Source organism: Epinephelus moara, chromosome 12 (assembly GCF_006386435.1).
Source record: "Epinephelus moara isolate mb chromosome 12, YSFRI_EMoa_1.0, whole genome shotgun sequence".
Classification (NCBI taxonomy): domain Eukaryota; kingdom Metazoa; phylum Chordata; class Actinopteri; order Perciformes; family Serranidae; genus Epinephelus; species Epinephelus moara.
In genome coordinates, this window is record NC_065517.1 from 14537385 (window position 1) to 14560658 (window position 23274).

Here is a 23274-nt window from a genome sequence, read left to right on the forward strand (position 1 = left end):
TTTTTAAAATAAAGCGGCCGAAATCAGTTGAAAGCTTAGTGGCGGTGACGTCAAGAGTCATGTGACCGTGGAGTAGTTATGTAGTCCGTTAAAGCCTAACGTTAGCTTTTTACTTCTGGCAATCGCATTTAAGCTTCAAATGCGGTATGAAAAGTGTTCATATGTGAAGATTATTTGCTGAACAAAACCTGTAAGTATCATAAACTTGTGTTAGCCACAGAGCTTATTTTCTGACATAATCCAAAACACAATACAAAAATCACATTCACTTTCTCTTCCGGGAACCAGCGCGATGCTAAACTTCCAGGTTTTGACGTCAGCCCTGGCACACTCTATAGCGCCCCCCTTTGGCCAATTGATGTAATATTGCTTCATTCGCATCCTCCCATGACCCTCTACCACTGTGCCAAATTTCACATGGATTGACCAAGTCAGTGAGGAGAAAAACGTGGAACAGACACACCCACACACAGACAGAGTTTTTGTCATCATATAGTAAAATATGACACACCCACTGATGTCATCATGGTTCAAACTTAAGTTAAAAATAAACTCCACTTATTCTTCGTCTCTCCTTCCTTTGGCAGTCCAAACAGGGGTAATTCACAGTTGCACTGAAAAAAGCAGCATCTCCTTGACAGCTCCTCAACAGTTCAAACTCCCTGCAGCCTCTGTTCTAGCTCTGCACTAACTAGGTTTGTTTGGGGGTGGGCATTGTGTACATAGATAATGTGTTACATAGTCATGAAAAGGCAGGGAAATGAGGCATTTCAGGTAGACATAACGTCTAATTTGCAGACTGAAGAACTGAAGAAGCCTCTTGGATGAGAGGCGAAACGTCTTCAAGAAACTCAAGCAAGTCCAGTTGCCTACGATATAGCACTTATAGCTTTTCAGGTTCTGAACCAATTTATTTCTGGTTGAAATGCTCTGAACAGTTCAAAATTAAGTGCGGAAACCGGAATGGAACTGGTTCCATGTTGATGGAAAAGGGGTAAAAGAGATACAAAGGATCTGCAAAAAGACACAAAATAACTATAAACAGGCAAGAACACCCACAAAGAGACTTAAAATGACCAGAAGAGACATAACGGGATGCATAACAACTGAAACGGGAGAAAAAAAAAAAAAAAAAAGAGGATTACAGGGTTTATATTGACTTTATTTGAATATTAACCAGAATTTATATTCAGTACCAAGTCTAGTCTAGCTTTAAAGGCTGAGCTTTTTTTAATCCTTTTTCGTGTTGTTTCTTGATTTGTGAAAGTTTAGTAGCATAACGGTAACACGTGCACAACACTGATGTTTGTGAAGTCAATATTTGTCTGTGAGGAGTTCAGTTATTCAAGGGGACTTCCTTATACAGCTGCAGAGCCAGTTAAAGTGATTGAAGCAGCTAATGAAGACAATCCCAGACATGCATCCCATCTCATGTTGAGTTGTGAGTTTCTTTAGTTAGGTGTGAAGCGAGAATGACAAAAAAAGAGGAAGAGCATGATTAACATGTGTAAGAAGCTTTAGAGAAATCAATCAGTGAATGAATAAAGACGTCCAATTCCACCTAGAATAATCCGTTCAAACTAACTACACAGTGCCATGTGAGGTTAATATGAGCTGAACTGGAAGCACTCTCTATATATAGCGATTCATTTAGGCTTTACAACATGTGATTAAGGTTCTCAGTCAGACCAACAATGGCTGGCTTGTCTGATTAACAATAGAAACTAATGTGTCACAGTAACCAGTGCAGGATATTGGTCACTCGGCAATGAGCTGATGAAGGACAAAACAGCGAGTCACGTTGCTGTGCATGGATGTGTGTCTGTAAATGCATCAGATTTTTGCTTCCACTCGACCATACTGAGTGTATTTATGTTGTAGCCTGCAGAATATATGTGATGTTAGACTGTATGCAGAGGCCAGCCGGCATGTTTGCATGTATGTGTCGGTATTGCATGTTGGTGTGGTTCATTTATTGATTTGTTTTCATGTAGAAGGAGCACACCGTCTATTTGAAGGAGCGCTGAGTCATAAGAAAGACTGATGACAACACACTTTACTTTAGATCAACAATTTTACCTTGATATTCTTTGTTTTGCTAGTATTTGATTACATTTTGCTGTATAGTTTTGGAGTTTATATAGGGGTTGTAAACACTGGTTCATCGATGGAAGATTCAGATCCCTTACTTCAGTAAAAGCACTAATACGACACTGAAAATACTCAACTACAAGTAAAAGCCCTTAGATATTTAGATATTAGCCTGGTCTTATTCCCAATGCATCAAATACAGCAGCTTGGTCAGTGACTGTCGATGTCTGATTCCAACGCACAAGGCTGTATGAGATGGACCAGGCTTTCAGCTAACTCCAGTGTAAACCCATCTGTGGCAATGATGAAGTATAAAGAGCGAGAAAGTCTGGGTCAGGTGGGAGGGGGAGTGGATGGGTCAAACAAACACAGGACTCTTACCCAGGAGGCCACTGTTCATGTCCTGTTTGAAACATGGATTTTTTTAAAAACTATGTTATGCAATTAATGTCACGTATGACACATATGTGAGACAGTGATGGGCAAGTTAACGAACAAATCCTTTGGAATGACTCTTTTTAGTGTCCGGTACATAGCCTAATGGGTCAGCCTGTCAAATGTCTGAGTCCGTCCAATTGAATTGAATGTGACCTGAGACCTCCACCAGCCAAGGCTAATGATGCATTCACATGCTCCATGAGTGGTTGTTCTTACTTTATTTCTACTTTATTTTTTTCATGAGCTTAAAGTTGTAATGTGGAAACAACATGGATGCTGCAAAGATGCTGTGTTTTCTTTAACATTATATCAAGTCTACATAGCCCACCTACATACAAACAGGATGCTGAATCAATGCATTTAGATAAATAATTTATCTTTGTTAATGTTAACCTACACGTAATGAGTAGTGAGTCATTGAAGAGAAGTTTTGTGAGGTGTCATGAAGAATCTTACACCGTATTTTGCAAGAAGTATCAAAAATTGAAAGGTTCGATACATTTACATGTTTCAACTTGAAGGAAGTGATACTACTTAAAGAATTGGTCATTACTAATGTGATATTGCTACTTTTTTGTGCTAGGATGGTAAAGACACCCAAACTACTCTCCTTTTGATTGGCTTTTACTCGATGCTTTTGTTGGTTGGATTGGTTATTAGGTGCCTACAAGCAAAGACAAAGACCTCACTCACTAACACCAAGGAGTTGCAGTATGCAGATGATTGTGCGCTGCTGGCCCACAGCCCAGATGCTATGCAGCATGCACTGGACGTTATGTCATCTGTCTACCACTCACTAGGTCTTGTCATCAACGCACAAAAAACAGAAGTCCTCTTTCAGGAGAGGTCTCCATCCCCTACCCCTCCAATGTTCACCATCAGCGGTGAACCCCTCAAGCTCGTTAACCTGTTTTGCTACCTCGGCAGCATACTGACATCCACATGCCAGATTGATGATGATATCCATGACCGCATCAACCTGCCGTCTTCTGCCTTCGGTAGACTGCGCTCTCATGTGTTTGACAACAACCACCTTAGGACATCGACCAAAGTTGCAGTTTACAGGGCAGTGTGTGTGTCGACACTGCTTTACGGAGCAGAAGCCTGGATAAATACAACCTACCGCTACCGGTATGTTCCTCATACCAACATCTTACATCGCACCGAGTCCATAAGCATCGAGGCGATTTTGGCACAGAGGCAACTCCAGTGGGTTGGCCATATCATCTGGATGCCTGGATGCCGTTTGCCCCGTCAGGTGCTTTATGTACAACTCCTGTCAGCCAGCAGAAAGCCTGGAGGACAAAAGCAGTGGTTAAAGACCAGCTGAAGGGGACATTAAAGAGGTGCAACATCACGTGGAGGAGAGTTGCACCCAACAACAGAGGATCCGGCGCCAGCGAAGACAACCTCACGCTGATCCAGTACCATCCCAGCCTCCTGATCCAAGCCTCACTTGTCCTCACTGTGGCAGGATATGTGGCTCCAGGATTAGGCTTCATAGTCACGTGCAGTGGCATCGCTGCCAGCAACGATAGCCACTGTCAAGTTCAACACAGCTGTATGGAAGCTACGTCATCTTCGACTACAATGGACTGCCAGAAGGTTAGGTTTAGGCAAAAGTAGTTAGCCTGGTTAGGGTTAGAGTGAGAATGTCAAGGTAAGCCAGTCAGAGGCAGAGTAAAGCAGAGTAGGGCGGGTCATGCCTTTGCCTTCCTAAAAAAGAGTCCAAATGTACTTATTTCAACCCAAACCATGATCTTTGTTCCAACCAAGTAGTTTTGTTGCTTGAACCTGAAGTAGTTTTGGTGAACATGGGAGTTTATTTTGAAAAGACACTATGCATGTAACAAGCGAAATTGACACACCGTTCCTGAGCATCCAAAACTGACGCTAGAGGGGCACCTTGACCGTCATAGTTTGAAGCTTAGGGCCACTGACCAAGCTGCCGCATTAGATGAGTTGGGGTGTGAAAATGTGTTGGCCAGCAATGGTTGAAGAGAGACTCATACAGCTCCCAGGAATAGTGTCGGGCTTTGAAACCAATCAGACATATTGACCAAACCATCATATTACAACATTTGTGTCCATCACATGAAGCCATGGGGCCCAAAAATCCTTTTTCCCATAGACTTAACTTTGCGAGAGACAAATCATTTTGTAAGGTATGTCAACCTCCCAGTACGAACCCTTATATAGCCCTTATTCAATTCATTATGTGCTCAAAGTTGTAAAATTCACTTACAGCCAAATCAGAGTTATTTTCCTATTGTCATTCATGTGAGTGAGCTGGAGACAAAATTACCAAAATTACTGTTCACCTTCATCACTTTAATCCAGTTAGGGTTGGAACATCTCACTGTGGTTAACTCCTGCTGGCTGAAACATGTGATCAGTCTGATAATGTGTTTGTAAAGTCAGGATCCTGCCAGAAGCTTTGCATTGATCCCAGAGATAAATATGGATGACCCAGATCAGCAAAGACTCCACACACAGGATGTCAATTAGAAAGGCCGACAGACAAAGACGTCCCATTGGTGTGTACAGTGGCAGCAGACCTGGCATCAGTCCAGACTATTTGTGTCACTTGAGCCCATCACCTTTAATAGAAATGAGCAGTTTACATACACCAGGAGGCAGACTGTACATGATGTTATTTCTGTTATAAGAGCGTTCAGGCATTTGTTCACACCTTTGAATTCATACAATACTCTCTCCACCTCTGCATGTATCCTGTACGGCCACATTTCACACCACAGCAGATGTTTCCTGTTGCACTGTGTCGGAGGAATACATGTTTTTCTTGGAATATGAGCAACAGATGGTGAGAAGCAGAACAGGAAGAAAGAAAGGTGTGCTGATAGATAACACACTGAATCATGCCGCCATGCAGAGAGAAGGGTGCATTTTTTAGCGGCCTGTCTGATCACGTCTTTGTTACTGTAAAATATAAAGGGATCACACGCACTTTTCTGAGGTGTTAAACAGTGTTACTAATTTAAAGTGAAAAGTACTTTATATATCATTACTATTAACAAGTAACTTTTTATGTTTTGTAGCTCTACAGAAGCAGCTTCATATCTCTACAACAAATTTTACTTTAGATTTACCATTCACCATGGTGTGCAATTTTTCTTTATGGCACTTGTTCTTTCTCATGCTATCAATCCCCTCTTTTGTTTACTCAAGAGAAAATAGAACCAATGTTTGCAAAAATATATTTCTCACATATAGCTAATAAAAATATAAATCTATTTAATTCTTTGTAAGTTGTTCAGGACTTTTTTCTCAGGAAAAAGAAACAAAACGCTGTATATAGCAAATACAGCAAATAATCAGCTGAACGTGTCACCACAATCAGGAAGTGAATAAAAACCATTAGTGTTCTGTTACAGTGAGGGAGAAGTGGTTTGTGTTGTTATAACTGAGTAATTTCATGATTACTTTTTTAATTTTTCTATATATTTTGGAGACTTTTTAGCTTTCTTGTCAAGAGTGAGATGAGAAGATTGATATCACGCTCGTGTGTCTGTTAAAGATGATGCTGAAACCAAGAGATAGTTAGCTTAGCTTAGCTGTTTCCCCCAGCTTGTAGTCTTTATGCTACGATAAGCTAAGCTAGTCGGCTGTTGGCTGTAGCTTCATATTCAGACTACAGTACAGCTATAACAGCAGTATCAGTTTTATCTTCTAATTCATAAGAACACAAATATGCTTATTTCTAAAAATCTCAAACTTATCCATCAGGTGTTGTAAACAAACAAATTAGGCTATACTATACAATATTATACTACATTTTAATTTGGTTTTGCTTGATGTATTGTACCAAGGAGACGATTTACTTGAAAACTGTTGAGCATGAATTAACTATTGTTTCTCTCGTAGAGTGCTGCAGGAATGTTGAACGCCTGAAAGTTAGCATCGCCCTGGTTTTCTCGACAAGAACACCAATGGTATTTTTCCATTGGATTTTGAATTATTGCAGAAAATAAGTTCAGTCAGGACCGCTTTAGTCAAAGAAAACCTAATGTCCATTTGCAGTATTACATTTGGTGGTATGGCTCTGTTCTGGGGCCTCTCTTCCTAGGCCTGTGCAGAAAGCCCCTTTCACATGCCTTTGTGGAAAGCCTTAAGGCAGAGAGACCACACCTCCCTGCCCTTCCATGCGCCTACGTGGAAAGCCTTAAGGCAGAGAGACCACACCTCCCTGCCCTTCCATGCGCCTACATGGAAAGCCTTAAGGCTGAGAGAGCACGCCTCTACACCCTTCCATGCGCCTTCATAGAAAGCCTTAAGGCAGAGAGTGCAACCGTCTCTGCCCCACCACACGCAAATGAGAAAAGCCACATGCAAACGAGGAAAGCCTAAGGCGGAGAGAGCACAAACCTCCCTGACCTTCCATGCGCCTACATGGAAAGTCTAAGGCAGGGAGACCTGCCTTAGACTTTCCCCCTGGAACAGAACAGCATCAATGACAAACAGAAATGACATTGATAAGTCAGACACAGCATGAAAAGGAGGAGCTGGGGTGGAGGTGGGTTGCAAAGCAGCTTGCAGAGGAAGCAGCAACAGTAGGCAGGCCAGAGCAGTTTAAATAGGACGCCCTGAATGATTTTCGCCAATTGGTTGCATAGATAGGAATCATGTGATCTATCAGCTGACTCCCTTCCATCAGTCAGCTGCTCCATCAGTTGATTGGGCTGTTTGAGATCAGCTGATGTAGCTGAGATGTGAGCTGAGCTTGACATCATGTCCTGCCTTTTAAGATTTTTGGAGCATAAATGCATCACCAGGCTATGAACAAACTGCATGGTTGCATGACTTCAACATCACTACCACCACGACATTGTAAAGCTCTGTTTGGCATGATGACGTTCTGTAGTCTGATTTAGCCCCTTGTTAGCAACCGCCTTTTTTTAAAGAAACTTAAAAGCTCCAGAATTCACAAGGGGGGTATTTACTGGTGTATTTTATGTCACAGAACAAAAGTCTCTTAAACTTGTGTTAACCACAGAACTTATTTCAGGCCTCTAACCAAAAACATATTCAAAAAACCATTGACCTTAAGACAAGGGAACTGGGAGTGATAAAATGCTAACTCATTTCCAGGTTTTAGGACTGATTCCTAGAGCACTATGTGACATTTTGCATGTGTAGTTGTTGAAAATAACATTGTCAGCACGTTGAGCACAACAAATTGAACTCCTTTTACCTCTGTTGTATTGGAGTGAAGGGAGATAACAAATAAAATCAAAACTATCTGTATGTCTGCAACAAAGAGTGAAAATATGGTTTTAATGTACTAACTGCTGCACATCATGTACAGTCTCCTTTCTGCTGCCCCTAGTGTAGTTTATTTTATCCCCCCTGTTAAGCCCTGTTAAGTTTAGTATTTCACATGTGTCTTAGAGAGGAAAAGCTGATTTTTCATTCAATCCAGGATCTTCTTTCTCCCCATGCAGTAACTATCTAAGCACTTATGACGTCAAAGTTTTGATGTTTGCCTCTCTTATCTTTCTACTCGTGATAACCTGGGCTACTTAAATCTTCACTGCTTGAAGACATTCTCACTTCCCCCAGAAATCAGTGGGATAAAGATTATGCCAGGATTGCTGGTTGTTAAACGAAAGGTCTGATACGGTCAAATTAAGTCTGAAATTTGGAGTATAATCTGTGCCTTTGTGTTTGAGAATAGAGACCTGGAGCTGCAGGTCAAACATACAGTCGATCATCATCAAAGAACATTTCACAAGACGTCACATAAGGTCACATTCAGTCTGATACTCCTCGCACCACATATCCTCCTCATTCCTCATCTCCTCTAAGACTTCTATCTTTTCATCAGCTTTTCTGACAGGCTTTTTATATCTCTTCTTTCCTTCTTCTCCACCTTGATTCATCAATTTTTATTATCGGGCTCTCTTGACCAAACAGTCTTTAATACTGCCTCCACAGCAGGGTATAGATTTCATGATTAAAAAGGTGGCCATCCACCATGACAACAATAAATTCAACGCCTTTAAAGTGACACATCATGCGCTCACACATATGATGATAAATTATGGCGAGTGGCCTGAGACTGAGCATTCCAGCTCATGAACACATGATAAAGTACAAAAGTCAGGAGGTCAGGTCTCATTCCACTCAGCTCGTTGACATAAAAAAATTACGATGGTAAGTCTGGATGCACATGACAACTGAAATTTGACACAAATGCTAAACAGGTAAAGGTCCACAGCTATGCAAGCAGCTCTGTGAGGCTGTACCATAGACTTGATATTAAGATGGACAATGCATTTCAACCTTCTCCCACTGTATTAAAATGAAGCCAAAATGTTCCAGATACGGCTGCTGCCATCTTGCACTTGTGACATCATTTGGAGCCAGAGTCTGCTCAGTAGTGATCAAGGGGTGGAGCCGCTGTATCAAGGTCCTGTCAATCATGACATCATGCCCCCTTTATATAGCATCAGATAACTAGTTAAAACCAAACTTTTCAGAGAAACAAACCCTTGAGCATACAGCGGCATGATAAGAACTGCCTAAAATGACAGAAAGCATCTTTGAGGAAAATGTATATGACAGATACTTTGATGTTTCTTACTTTGGCTCATATCCCATTCACTAACATAGAGGGCGCATAGATTAGGACCTATGGTGCATTTGTTTTGTATTCAGAAGTCGGAAATTCCAAGTTCCCAATCGGAAGTTTAAAATCGAACGCACCCTGAGATCGGATTTCCAACTCGGAAACTCGGAGCAACCGCATCAACCCTGACTTACGAATTCAAGATGGCTGCCAGTCACATACATAGTGAGTAAACACTCTGCTAAAGTACTGTTTATAGCAATTTTATCTTATTTGTTTTACATTAGGTCAGCCTCTTCTGCAGCGTTCATCAGTTGGAGTGCATGATGGTTTTGAAGCTGTCTATACTTCGAAAGTGCAAGGGCAACAAAGGCTTTCTTGCGGGCGTCCATGTTTTTTTCCGAATTGTCCACCATTGTCAACTAGAATGCAAAAACTGTTGTCAACTCGGAGGTGACGTCATTCCCACTTCTGACTTCTGACCTCCGAGTACAAAACGAACACACCACTATACTACAGCTAGCCAACAGGGAGCAATAAGATTGCTTTGGCTTCACTTTGTCGTCCATCTTTATATATAATCCACAGACTGTACTTCTTGGATGTATAAAGAGACCTGAGCACAGCGTTGGAGGCAGGATGCCATTCATTCATATGAAAGTTGCTCAGTGGCAAGCCAAAAATGTTCCCCGCCCACCAAAAACATACTGTTTGCTAACAGTAAAAGGGTCTATAAACTATGTTTTTTTGCCATTTAACGGAGAAATTACCTTTTAAATTGCACTGAGACCCACCTGTTTTTATATCTTAACCCAGAGGATATCATGTGTACTTCACTTTGGTTGCGTTTTGGGTTATTGAGTTCTTTTAAACAAATCATTTCCCTTAACATATTTTCAGCCTAACAAGCTGCTTTTGGCTCACCTTGCAGTTTCCTCGTTTTGATGAGTTCACTCCGCAGCCAGCTTCCTCTTTTCAAATCGTATTGTTTTGTTCCATGTAGTTTTGCTTGTACTTACACTGAGGCTGATGACCATATTGTTCTCTACCCTTGTGATTAAGTGCTGAGCCGCCTCTTTAGAAGTCCATTATCAAATGTTTGCTTGTGTTGATAGCTTTTGCTGTTTTGTCTGTAGACTATGTTTGCGTTAACTTTAATCTAAGTTCTGTGCTTTTTACAACCAGAAAGTTTTTCTTGTTACTGTAAGATAAGGAGAACACATTGCATGCCTTACTGTTACCATCATTTATTTAAAGAACTAGCAGATAAGAGAGGCTTGTTACGGTCAGAGTAGGAGACAAAATAATTGATAAGTGTTTAACCAGCATGTGATTCTCATCTCTTAGTGTGTGAAATTCAAAGAACCAGATGATGTCAGTGGCTGTTTATCAGAACAGATTTGTAACAATCAGTGCGACTCCTCTCTGTGACCACGGAGTGTGTGTGTGTGTGTGTGTGTGTGTGTGTGTGTGGTGACTGAAGCAGTGACAACATCACAGATACAGGAAGTGGCAAGGCTATCTGGTGAAGTTGGTTTCCTGTTGCGGTTTCTCACTTCTGCTCTTGATGTCAGATGAGTTCAGCTACTCAGGCATCCTCTCACCAGCGGCTTTCTTTAATTGAGTGCAAATACAACAATCTAAACTTAACACAAGACACAAGACCTAGTATTTTCAGCAGAATCAATTGATTAAAAGTGCTTGTTCTGATATATTATCATATATTAGGTTGTATACTTACTGGCCACCTTATTAGGTACACTTTGCTACTGCCAGGTTGGACCCTTTCTGTTCCTTCAGAACTGCCTTAATTCTCTCATGATGTGAATCTCCCGTTCCACCACATCCCAAATGTGCTCTATTGGATTGAGATCTGGTGACAGGGGAGGCCATTGGAGTACAGTGGACTCTTTGTCATGTTCAAGAAACCAGTTTGAGATGATTTGAGCTTTGTGACATGGTGCGTTATCCTGCTGGAAGTAGCCATCAGAAGATGGGTACACTGTGGTCATAAAGGGATGGACACGGTCAGCAACAATACTCAGGTAGGCTGTGGTGTTTAAACCATGCTCAGTTGGTACTAAGGGGCCCAAAGTGTGCCAAGAAAATATCCCCCACACCATTACACCACCACCAGCAGCCTGAACCGTTGATACAAGGCAGGATGGATCCATGCTTTCATGTTGTTTACACCAAATTCTGACCCTACCATCTGAATGTGGCAGCAGAAATCCAGACTCATCAGACCAGGCAACGTTTTTCCAATCTTCTATTGTCCAGTTTTGGTGAGCCTGTGTGAAGTGTAGCCTCAGTTTCCTGTTGTTAGCTGACTAGAGTGGCACCTGGTGTGGTCTTCTGCTGCTGTAGCCCATCTGCTTCAAGGTTGGACGTGTTGTTGGTTCAGAGATGGTCTTCTGCATACCTTGGTTGTAACAGGTGGTTATTTGAGTTACTGTTGCCTTTCTATCACCTTGAACCAGTCTGGCCATTCTCCTCTGACCTCTGGCACCAACAAGGCATTTCCACCCAGAGACCTGCTGCTCACTGGATGTTTTCTCTTTGTCGGACCATCCTCTGTAAACCCTAGAGATGGTTGTGTGTGAAAATCCCAGTAGATCAGCAGTTTCTGAAAGACTCAGACCAGCCCGTCTGGCACCAACAAACATGCCACGTTCAAAGCGTGTCGTCTTGACCATGTCTACATGCCTGAATGCAATGAGTTGCTGCGTTAAGGAGCAGTTGAACAGGTGTACCTAATAAAGGGGCCAGTGAGTGTATACGTAGCACTCTTTTTTTACTTTATTTACTTTATTCGGCAGTTCCCAATCTAGGGGTCAGTGCCACTTTAAAGAGTCACAAGATAAGTCTGAGGGATCATGTGACGATTAATGAGGCAAGAAGTAAACAAAAAACAAAGTTCTGTTTAACAAGTTTATATGAAATTTTCTGGACGTTTCTTAAATCTTCGTGTCTTTGATGACATATCAGAGAGTCTTATCTCTCAGGGCTTTGATCAGTCATTTACATGAAACCATCGGAAAGGTTCGGAGGGGAAATTTACTCTTTGGTGAATCAGCTAACAAGTTGTAAACATCTGAAACTAGATGCTGCTTTCATGTAAGGAACCAAAAGTCAAAAAGGCTGGAAATCACTGGTTTTAATCATGTATTTTATAAGAGTATCATGTGTTTTATCTTAATCTTAAAATCTTTATCTGTAAAGTGTAATAACTACAGTTGTCAGATCAATGAAGGGGAGTCAAAAGAAAGATATGTCCCTCTGAAATGTAGCTTAAGAGATGTGTAAAGCAACAAGTACTTGAATAAATTTGAAGCCTTTTCTCTTAGACACCAATCTAATTCCTCTGATTTATTTTGAAGAAATTAAATATAGCAACAATTATGTGTAATGTGATCTTTAATCTACTGTTTACAGTTAGTTTACAGCTGCTCTGATAAAAGCCCATTTTTCATTCATTATTCACACATGATGTCATCACAGCACTCATCCATTATACACCAACACCCACAAATTCAGTCACAGTGACTAATGTGCTTATAAGAAGCCGGGGCTACTGTTCCTCGCCCTGTCTGGCAGAGGAGGTGGGGGGCCTACATGACTAACCACGCCGCTGCATCACAGCTATTTCTGTAGATGTGATCACCGCTGTATTCCTGACATTTCACACATATCTGCCTGATATTTTGGTGACCTTTCAGAGTCACTGACAGTTGTGTGTTAATAAAGAGCCGGTGTTAGCATAGATGGAGGATTCTGTCGCTCATTTATACACACACACACACACACACACACACACACTGGACCATTACATCCAACAACAGATAGTTAACACACACAAACAGGAAACCAAGCTGATTATGTTTTAGTGTTTCAACAGGAAGGAAAAAGTCCTGCAGTTATCAGTTAGGTCGGACTGCTGACAATGGCTCATCCATCCCATCCAGTTAGATAGGGTGTGTGTGTGTGTGTGTGTGTGTGTGTGTGCTGAGGTAAGGGGAAAATACTGCCAAAAAAAGTCATCAAAAACAATTGTGATTTAGTTTCAAAATTCCTGAAACAAGGAAAAAATGTCTCTGGGGTGAGAAATTTCCTTTTGCTCATAGCACAGCATCATATGTTTGTTTTAAAAATTTTCCAGAAATTAACATTCTGAAGTTGACAAATTAAGACAATAAAATCAATACTACTGTATTTGTATTGTGGAAAAAATTATGCTAGAGGAACAAGTTAACGTTCCACCTTAAAAGTCGCCGGCAGTCAGCCCAGTGAATTATTTTTCTTTGACTACAACTGCTGCGAGAGGCAGCAAAACATCCTTTCATTTTATAGTTACAGTCTATTAACATATGTAAAACTCTCCATGGTATGAACAGTGGTTACATGAGCCTCAAAACCAGCCACAACTCAGCCCTGAGCAGACTGACCATCCTCTATTGACCAATCAACGGACTGCAGTGTTCACAGCTCCACCTCCACCGCCAAAAATGGGGACGGTACAGAACGGTTCTACTGGTACCATCCACAACTTTTCACAGTGGAAACAGAAAACAAGTGTACTGAACTGAACTGCATTGTACTGCTCTGTGGAAATGGGGCTTTACGTTTCATCTTCTGGGGACCATGACTGACAATCTGTCGGGGTGTTTTGCTCAGAATCACAAATGACAATCTCATGGTGGCGCTAGAGGATAAGTCAGAGGCTAATGAAAACCATTTGGATTCATCCTCTGGGGACCATGAATGTCTGTACAGAATTTAATGGCAATAGTTTTCAGTCTGGACCAAAGTGGTGAACCAGTTTTGCTAGACGCTGGAGTGGCTAATGAGTTGTTGCATTTAATTTTTCAAAACGTCTCAAATTTCCCATTTGCAGACTAATTTTGCTGCTTTTTAAGTACAAATTTGAGATTTTATGATCAATTGAAATACTTATGATTGTAAGTGTAGTATAGATAGACAGACATACTTGTGTTTGGATGCCTGTGTTTGCTTCATAAACCTGTCAGTATACAATGAAGAGTGTGTGTGTGTGTGTGTGTGTGTGTATTGGACAGAGGGACTTGGCAGTAGTGTGTGGCATTCAGCACCTGCTGGCTAGGACTGAATTATAGAGACAATATGACAACAGAGAACACAAAGTATGCTGCTCTCCCACTGTTTGACAGGGGAACATCTCTGATTGGTTAACTGAGAGAAATTCAGTATCATCCTGAAAATTACATGTTTACTGTAATGAGCTTTGACTGGTAGGCTATGATTGTACAACAAAATGGTCCCAGATGGCCTACGCATTTATTCTGTCACTATTCTGTTCTATTGTATGATTAGGCATGATTAAAACAATATATTACCTCTGAATGATAACCCTGGAGCAAACAACCACCATGGAAATGTTCTACCAGTGTGTTACTTGTTATAGTATCAACCCCCATAAAAGGAGAATAAACTCTACATTGCACTTTTTTAGACCATACAGACCAGGCCAAATTAGTATTCACTGCCTTTTCTCTTTCCCTGAATACTTGGGCAAGTGTGTTTTATTTAGGACCTTTTATTATTTATTGCCTTTTATTACCTTATTAAAGACCTATTGTTTTGTCTGGCTTTTAATGTGGAGTAGCATTACAGTCTTGATTTTTAAGTTTTAACCATTGGTTTCCACCTTTTAAATCACTCCTGTTTATTTTTATTCTATTTATTTATTCATTGTCTTTTTATTCTATGGAGTTTTAATAATCTTTTTTGATAGTTTGTTCTGTTTTGGTTGGTCTGCTTTTTTGATATTTTATTGTCTTGTGTCTTCGTCATTCCTATTTTGCCATGTGAAGCACTTTAGGATGCATGTTTGTATGAAAGGTGCTATATATATAGTTGAGTTGAGTTAGGCAAAGGAAGTTTGACAACCTATTAACATACAAAAATATATTTGTATTTTTAGGTAGAATAAAAAAACAAACATACACTGACCAATGAGAAATTGGGTATGGGAAATAAGTGTTACATACATGTATATGTTGACTATATATTTCTTTTTTTTTCTTTCTTGCTTTGTTTTCTTTATTTTGTTGCAGTCTTCCTATGCCATATTATTATTTAATGTACTTCTGTCTAGTTTTCAGGATAGTGTTTATCTTACTACCCTGCACACACAAGCTTTTGTTTGCTTAAAATTAAAGTTAAGTTAAAGTTAAGTAAAAGTGTGTTTGAATTTTTGTGAATGTATTTATGTAGGCTACACTTCACATCCTTTCATAATTCATTGTATTCTTTAACGAAATTAAATAATAAAAAATAATAAATAAATATAATAAAAATAATAAAATAAATAAACGAAAGAATATGGTGTGGGATTTATCTCAGAATTTTCTTAGAATAAAATAATTGGTTGATTGAACATTAATTTAATCACATTAGTAAAACTAATCTGTTAGAAGCTTAAAAATGGGGGGGGGGCTTAATTAACACTGACGTCATCCTGCTTACTACACTAATACTTATAATTAACCCTATACACTAGAGAGCATTTAAAAAAAAAGCAGCGTCATGAATCACATTCATTGGGCCTCAAACAGTTAACAGCTTTGCGCGTGCACGGACACGCACTCAGAGTGTGTCGTGAGCGCGCAGAGTCGCACCGGGAGCGCGAAGCAGAAACAGATCAGACAGCAGGTCGGTCGGTGAGCAGAGAGACACAGACCGCGCAAAGTACCGGCGATAAAAACGGCAGACCTGAGCTTTTGGCTTGTGTGGCGGCGGTTTCTTTCTCCTGTGGACTAACGTTACGGGAAGTTTTACTCTACAGTTCAGACGTACGGAGAGGGTCAGAAAGGCTGTCCACCATGTCGGGGAGCAGGGAGGAGGAGAGGAGGAAACTGGCCGACATCATCAACCACTGGAACGCCAACCGGCTCGACCTGTTCGAGATCAGCCGGCCCACAGAGGTAGGAGACCACCCCGGAGTAGAAGGAGAGGCCGCGGACCCGCAGGCCCTCTCCTGGGTGCATGGGAGACCTTAAAGCTACCACTGGCTGACACTTGGCTGGGAAATGTTGAAAGCCAAGCTGTTGTGGGCAGCGTGGTTTACTTGGTTTACTCGGTGGTAAGTCCCCGTACGTGCATGGAGGAAACGAATGCCAAACTCCATTGAAAAATCTGGCGATTTTACTATGTCGTCATAAACACACATTATACAACATGAGGCTTTTGACATTTAATACACATTTGAGCCTTTATATCGACCAAACAGGCAAATTAAATATTTGTCTACAAATTAGCACCATGTTAAGATAAAACCCTTTATTTTAGAAACATTCCACCGTAGCGTAACGTTAGCTAGCTACTAGCTACCGCCCACAGCTGTGTGTTTGTAGCTAGTAGCTACACAGTAGGAGTAATTCTCAAAGTTGACAGTATACAGAACCAGCTTGTGCTTTGTGCATTATAAATATGCCGAATTTTGAGGTTGATACCAGTGATTAATTAAACATATTCTGGTATATTCTCAGAAACGTTTACGTGCGCGATAAGAGAGGCGACACTGAATTGCCAGATTTTGAATGGAGTTTGGCGTGTTGTTATCTCCAATACAAGAGGGAACGGCACGTATCGGGGCTAGCTAGCTAGTTAGCAAGCACATTACCTGTAGAGCAAACCTGTACCCTGCCTCTGCGTTAAATGGAAGAAGCCGGCAAGCCTAACTAGTGGTATTTTTATATACCACACAGCATTGGTATTTAATGAAGAAACCAAAGTTGTAATATATCCAGCTATGCCATTGTTAGCTGTGTGTATTGCTCTTGTAGCGAGCTTGCAGCAGTGCCTGCAATGGCTGACAAACCCAGTAATACGGTGAGGTTGTTTGATACGCAGGGCAAATAGATAAAAGCTTAAAGTATTAGCAACAAGCTGGGCGTAAATGCTTACATCAGGTAGGACACTCAAGGCACTGATGCTGCCAGCCTTACAAAAACCATAACACAATCTCCCTGCCAGTGCAACACACAGACCATGTCATGTCGCCCTGCATTGTCCTTACACTAGCTAGCTTGATGCAAGCTGCTTGTTTGACCAGCAATAATTTGACCCTGCAACATATTGAGGAGCAGTGCTGTAATTAAATCGCCCGTCTGGACCCAGGTTGTGGTTGTTTACTAATAACATGACAGGATAAGAAACTCCTCCCTGCAGGCTTTAGCTAGCTAGCTACCAGAGAGCAGCAAGGGCTTGGTGATGTTTCAAGTCCTTAAGGAGTTAGTCAATAACCATCTATCTTTACCCTTTAACTAGTGCATCTCATGCCTGAGTAGGTCTGATTTATAGCTATGACCGTGGTTGCGTCAGCTGCAGTGTTTTTTAGGCGGGCAGCCCACCCCCACTCCTCCTTGGATAAGGGTGTAGGGGGGCCACAGGGTCCCCTCTCCTCGTCTTGAGCCGATTAATTTATCAGGATTGAAGCTGGCCAGCCGTTGACCAGGGTTGTGCGTACTGCACACACAACCTCTTCATTCTGTGAGGAATGATTAACCCAGTCCAGAAGTTCTCTCGGCTGTAATTCTCTCACTGTACAAGAAGTATTGCCTCGGCGTTGCCAGTTTAGTCCAGTAGAACATGATTAAATGTAGGCAGATGCATGGCCTTTCCTTGCCACGCCACACCCCACCCATATGTCAGCTGGTAGAGCCCCCAAGCTGCACAAGTGTCCTTCACACTGTCTAGACTGTTCGTGAGTGTAGCTGTGCACAAAATGAGCTGCGTTTGTCACTATATTTTACAGTGTGGTCTCTGATTAACACTGAATTTAGAGTTGATTCACCACATAGAGTCAGCATATCTGATAATTGACGATGTCTAATTTCTTAATTTCAGACCAAACTGCCACGGAGAGCGGTGAGATCATTCGTGTGATTAGATTAGCCATGGATGGCTGATTAGTCTGGAGCAAAGGTCCTCAAACTTTTTAATCTTGCACCCCAAACTGAATAAGTCCCGCTGTGGGACTTGTGGTGGGGCTCATTATAACATAACAGGTACTCGTGTCACGTGGGGACTCACCATAGGCAGCATTCAGTAAACACCGGGCTTAAAAGATGCAGCACAATAGATGTAGTGGAATTCGGATGCAATCACACTAACAGTTTGTTCTGTTTGGATAAAAAGATTGTGGGAAAGTTTACATTGCTTCACTTTTGTATTCAGGCTGTCTAGGTTCACATTGTCCAGACAGAGTTTTGTTAATTTATATAATCCTCGTAAGTTTTGGTGGTGCGGACGTACTGTGTTTAGGTTAAAACACATTCTTATAAGTTGTCTTCATGTTTTACACACCTGTGAGCACAGCTTCTGGTTTAGTTGTTGCCATTCACAATATAGTGGCTGAATAACAGCAACGTGTCACACAGAAATGATGGTCTCAGTCGTGTTTGAAGAGTGCTGTGTTGCTCTTTTTATAGGACTGTGAGCTCAGTCTGTAGCATCTGCACGAATCCTCCCCAAAACACAAGGTTTCATGTGTATGAAAGTTTGAATGTTGACAACTGATACCAGCAGTTCCTTGTGCTTGGAAAGCTGTGCATAAGGGAAAAGATGTTGTCAAGATTGTCCTAAATATAACTTATATAACTTGATGTGGAGCGCAGTAGATCCAAAGCCGCATTTCAGAAGCTGATGCGAAGAAAAGAAAAGCAAGTTTCTGAAGGAGGTCTTGGTTTTCATACATTCAGAGACAGTTCTCGATATTTAACCCTGCATGTGAGTTTGTTTATTCTACTTTACGAGCTTTGCTTCACTGGCCGCTTGAGGCTAAACAAGCCGTAAACAAAAATGTTGGCGGCGCATATCTTAAACACAAACAGTGAATACTAACACACATTGAACAGGACAAGCAGACCTTGTATACAGTGCGAGATAAGTGATGGAGTGTGGATGATTCATATCACTTTACACGAGTACTTTCAGCATTCACTCACTGGTCAGGCAGTGTGTATTCAGCGGTACAATTAGGCACAAGGACGTGGCTGTGACAGTGTTGTAATTAGCCGGCAATACCATTTAAGCCAGTAATTACATTTAACATTGTCGTTTATCAGGCAGGTCGGATGTATAGCCTATTGTGTTGACATTTTCCCCGACAGGGGCCGTCTGAAGTTGTGGTTAAATGATGAGGGCGCTTCCTGTATGTAAGTGTGATTTTCCTCGGATAAGTGCGTGTCTGTGTTTCTTATCAGCAAAGGATTTGAGTTTAGGCAAGAGTCAGATCCGTTGAACTGTGCCTTTATTTGTGTGATGCAGGTAAGACAGCTTCATACTCCTGCTCCGGCCCTGAGTGCTGACCTAAGGATTTTGTGACTTTTTCTGAGCAACACAAGAGAGGCTTATAGTTTAAAATGAGAACAGCAGCTTTTTTGTCCGTCCGGTTCTTGATTGATCCTGCCTGGAAACCAGGCCTTCTTCATCACCACATGAGCTCCACTGCTAAATCTTCATAGGCTGCCAAATATTATTATATATTAAGTTATTAACTTTGCATACATTCTCGCTGTGGTGTGAAAAACAGACAGAAAAAGCGTCAGATCTAAATTTACGACTTTTAAAAGAATAATTGCCTTAAATAGACTTTATAGGGCTTTTAAGTTCTAGCAGAGCTGGAAATTAAAGCAAATGTTCTGTCCTGTTACATAGATTTACTTCCAGTTGGCCACAGTTAAACGTCCACGCTTGGGAGACAGAACAGGGTTAACGAAGTATGACAGATATTTTCTTTTTATCAATTCTGCTCAGCTAAACAGACCCAAACATCTTGTCTTCAAATATACAACTTCCTGATATACTTTGTTGTGCTGCTTATTTATAGAGTCACAACTTTTGATATTCAGACATTTCTCTTTTTGTCACTTTGGTCTGCTTGTTGAAATTGTCTCATGCTAGTATCTTTAACCTAGTCTCAAAATGTCTAATGCCTCCCTGAAACCTGCAGGTGACACAGCAATAACTTTGAAAGCCGGCTTTGCCTGTTACTGTGTGATGTGACAAAATGACACGAGTCACATGCAGGAGTGAAGTGTAACAGCTCATGTAACCTCATGTGCTTATGACTGTGCTGTACAACACGCTTAATAGGCGTGGAGGAAGATCGAGCATACCTTTACGCTTAGTTTAATAAACTATTCATGCACTGGGGAAGGCTGAATTTAAGGAACATTTAGGAATGCCTCTTTTAAAGGCAAGGGTTTTAGCAGCTGAACAAAGTAAGGTGGAAAACTGTGTGGTTAAAAATACAACCAACATGTCTAAATATGGTTCTCAAAATGTTGCTCAGCTCCACTATGTATTGCATGGCTGTATAGGATGACAATTTGTTGATGTACTGTGATATATCCAGTTTAGCATCCTTGCTGTGGCTCAGGGAGGTGCAAAGACTGAGAATCTTGGGTGATCTGTAACATTTGGACAAGACTTAAGGGTACAGATTTACAGCAAGAGTGAGCACATCTGGTCAATAGTTTCCTCACAGCTTAATTGAAAAACGTGGCCAGAAGAGCAGTGGTATTGTTGCTTTTGCTCCCTACCGGGAAAAACAGTAGGCTGGCAGACAATGAAAGCAACTATTTGTCATCATAAAGGCAGTGTGTAATGCTAGGAGTTGTCATGATAGGCTGAACCACAAACCAAAAAAACAGCAGTTAACCTTCGACACAAAATGAAAATTTGGGTAAACAGTATTTTCTGGTAGCACCGTCTGGCTGAATTTGAGGTGAAATGTATTTTACAAGCAGGAAGCTCGCATCCACTTTCTTTCCTTTGGGATGTGAATGCAGCATATAGGCAGACTCGCTGTGACATCAGCGACCACTCCCTCCTTTTCCTCTGTTGTACAGGAAGCAGGAACTGGACAGGAAGTGTGTGTTGTGTGGAGATAGTGGGTTTCCTGTAGTGTGGGTAGAATGACTGGGTTGTTTTCAGAGTGATGCGTGATCAGATTTAGTTTTATGTTGCCAGCTATTTCCAGATTCTGGTAGTCCAGAATAACTGTTTTCACCAGTGGCACCAACATTATTGTTGATACACAAAGACAGGCATGTTTTGGTGCAGCAACCCTTGTTATGCTTTTTAGATATTTATTGGCATTATTGGTTATATTTTGTTGCCGTTGCCGATTGATTATCATCTTTGAACATTTAGACTAGGCGATATATCCTTGAAGCTTTACCTAGGTGGGCCCTGAATGTCTTCTCCGTCTCTTCCTAGGTATCCATTTTCTGTTACAAACATTTAAAAGATTAATATAATGTTCCCTGTGATTGGTTGTCAGCCTTTCAAAGTATGAATATTGCTTTTTGCCATGTACCTGCTTCGTGGAGGTGATGGTATCAAATCATAGCTGTTCCATAACTAAGTGTTGACAGGGTGCAGGAGCTAATTTTAAGTTTTATTTGGGGCCAGGAGATGGATGAAATCCTGTGTCATGATATAAATTATTATAAAACTTTTTATCTATTGAGAAACTGTGTGGATAAAATAACCAGCTGGCAATGTCAGTTTTGGTCTAATCCAGAAATTAATTTCCAGGTCAGTCAAGTTACTCCTCCATCACATTGATGCAGAAGTAATAAAAAAACCTGTTGATATAAAGTTAACATGCATTTTCATTGCCCACAAGCACAAGGGGATAGATGCCTCAATATAAACGCTATGGGCAAATCTCTGACTGTAGATACATTTATATTAGGGCAGCAATTTACATGTATTTAACAAGCATTGTCTGTTACACGTAAGATAAATAGTGAAAAATGCCAATCACAGTTTTGTAGAGCTCAAGATTACATATTCAAATGTCTTGTCTTGTCTGACCAACAGTACAAAACTCAAACATATTCAATTTACTTTGATGTATGACAAGAAAAAACAGTAAATCTTCAGATTTGAAAAGCTGGAACCATCAAATGTTTGGATTTTTTGCTTGAAAATAACTCTGTTTACTCGACTCATTGGTTAATTGACTTTTTGTTTCAGCTCATTATATTGTCACATGGGGGGTATTGTCATATCGATCACCCCTGTTTTTACATTAGCACGCCTGTTTGTATACAAAGATGACTTTAATTGAATAAGCTAAGAAATAAAGTAAAGCATATTGCACTTATTATGGGAATTGTGCAGTGTTTGGACCATCATGGATGATCAAAATGCTCAATGAAAAGAAAGTGTGCACAGCTAAGAAGCAACACCGTCACCAGTGAGGGAGAAAGATTGTTGACTCGCTTGGTGTTTGACTTTGACTAAAAGGTCAGTGTCGGCCTGGTGATTGTACCTGATCTCAGCAGCAGCTGGTGATAGTAGCAGCATGTTTGGCAGCAGCACATCGGAGGCCTGGTTAACAGATTTGCTAGCCTCAGCCACAACTACAATACCATGAGGTCACACACACACACACAGACACACAGACACACACAGACACACACAGACACACAGACACACACACACACACACACACACACACACACACACAGTAGCTGACCGCTCTGTGCATTTATCTCTGTTTGCATTGTCCCTCTGTGTGTTCATCGGCCATGCCCTCCCTCCCTCTTTCTTTCTCTTTTTTCATCATGTCATGTGGCTGCTGGCTGGCTGCGTCACCATGGTAACGCTGTAGCTGTGATGATCACAGACTACAGGAGCTCAGCAAAAGAGGCCTCTCTGCCTGACACACACATACCCGGTAGTTGACAGGCTTGTGAAAGAAGTGTTTTGGTCTGCAGTAATGATGATATGTATGAAGGTATTCTTAATGCAGGTCAAAGAGACTATCACCAGCCAGGATGGTGGTTGGATTTATTGTGATGCAGTTTGCTGCACTTGGAGTACCAGGTGGGTGGGTGTCAGCTAAAAGCTCAAGTGTGCATCTTTATCAAAAGTCTTGCAGTTCTTAGACGTGGTATGTGGAGGATCCCACATGAGCGTAGGCTCCATTTACACTTGTCATTTCAGATCACAAATCTGATTGCAGTACCTCAAAAGTATACAAAAGTTTTATCATCTTTACGGGCTCTTAGGGTGCTTTCAGACCAAGAGTTGTCTTGCTTTGGTCTGAATCAGGGACTTATTTTGTTACAAAGTTGCATAATTGCCTAGAATTGGTT

The 23274-nt window shown here is 41.1% G+C and overlaps 1 protein-coding gene across 12 annotated transcripts in view; it reads left to right on the forward strand.

The window, feature by feature from the left end:
- The first annotated feature begins 15765 nt into the window (after nt 1–15765).
- afdna (afadin, adherens junction formation factor a) overlaps nt 15766–23274 on the forward strand; it is a 128713-nt gene continuing 121204 nt past the window's right edge. For all 12 annotated transcript variants that reach the window (XM_050059045.1, XM_050059053.1, XM_050059054.1 and 9 more), the window contains exon 1: nt 15766–16080. In XM_050059045.1, the coding sequence (XP_049915002.1) occupies nt 15979–16080 (102 nt within the window). In that variant the 5' untranslated portion in view covers nt 15766–15978. The remainder of the gene's footprint in view (nt 16081–23274) is intronic.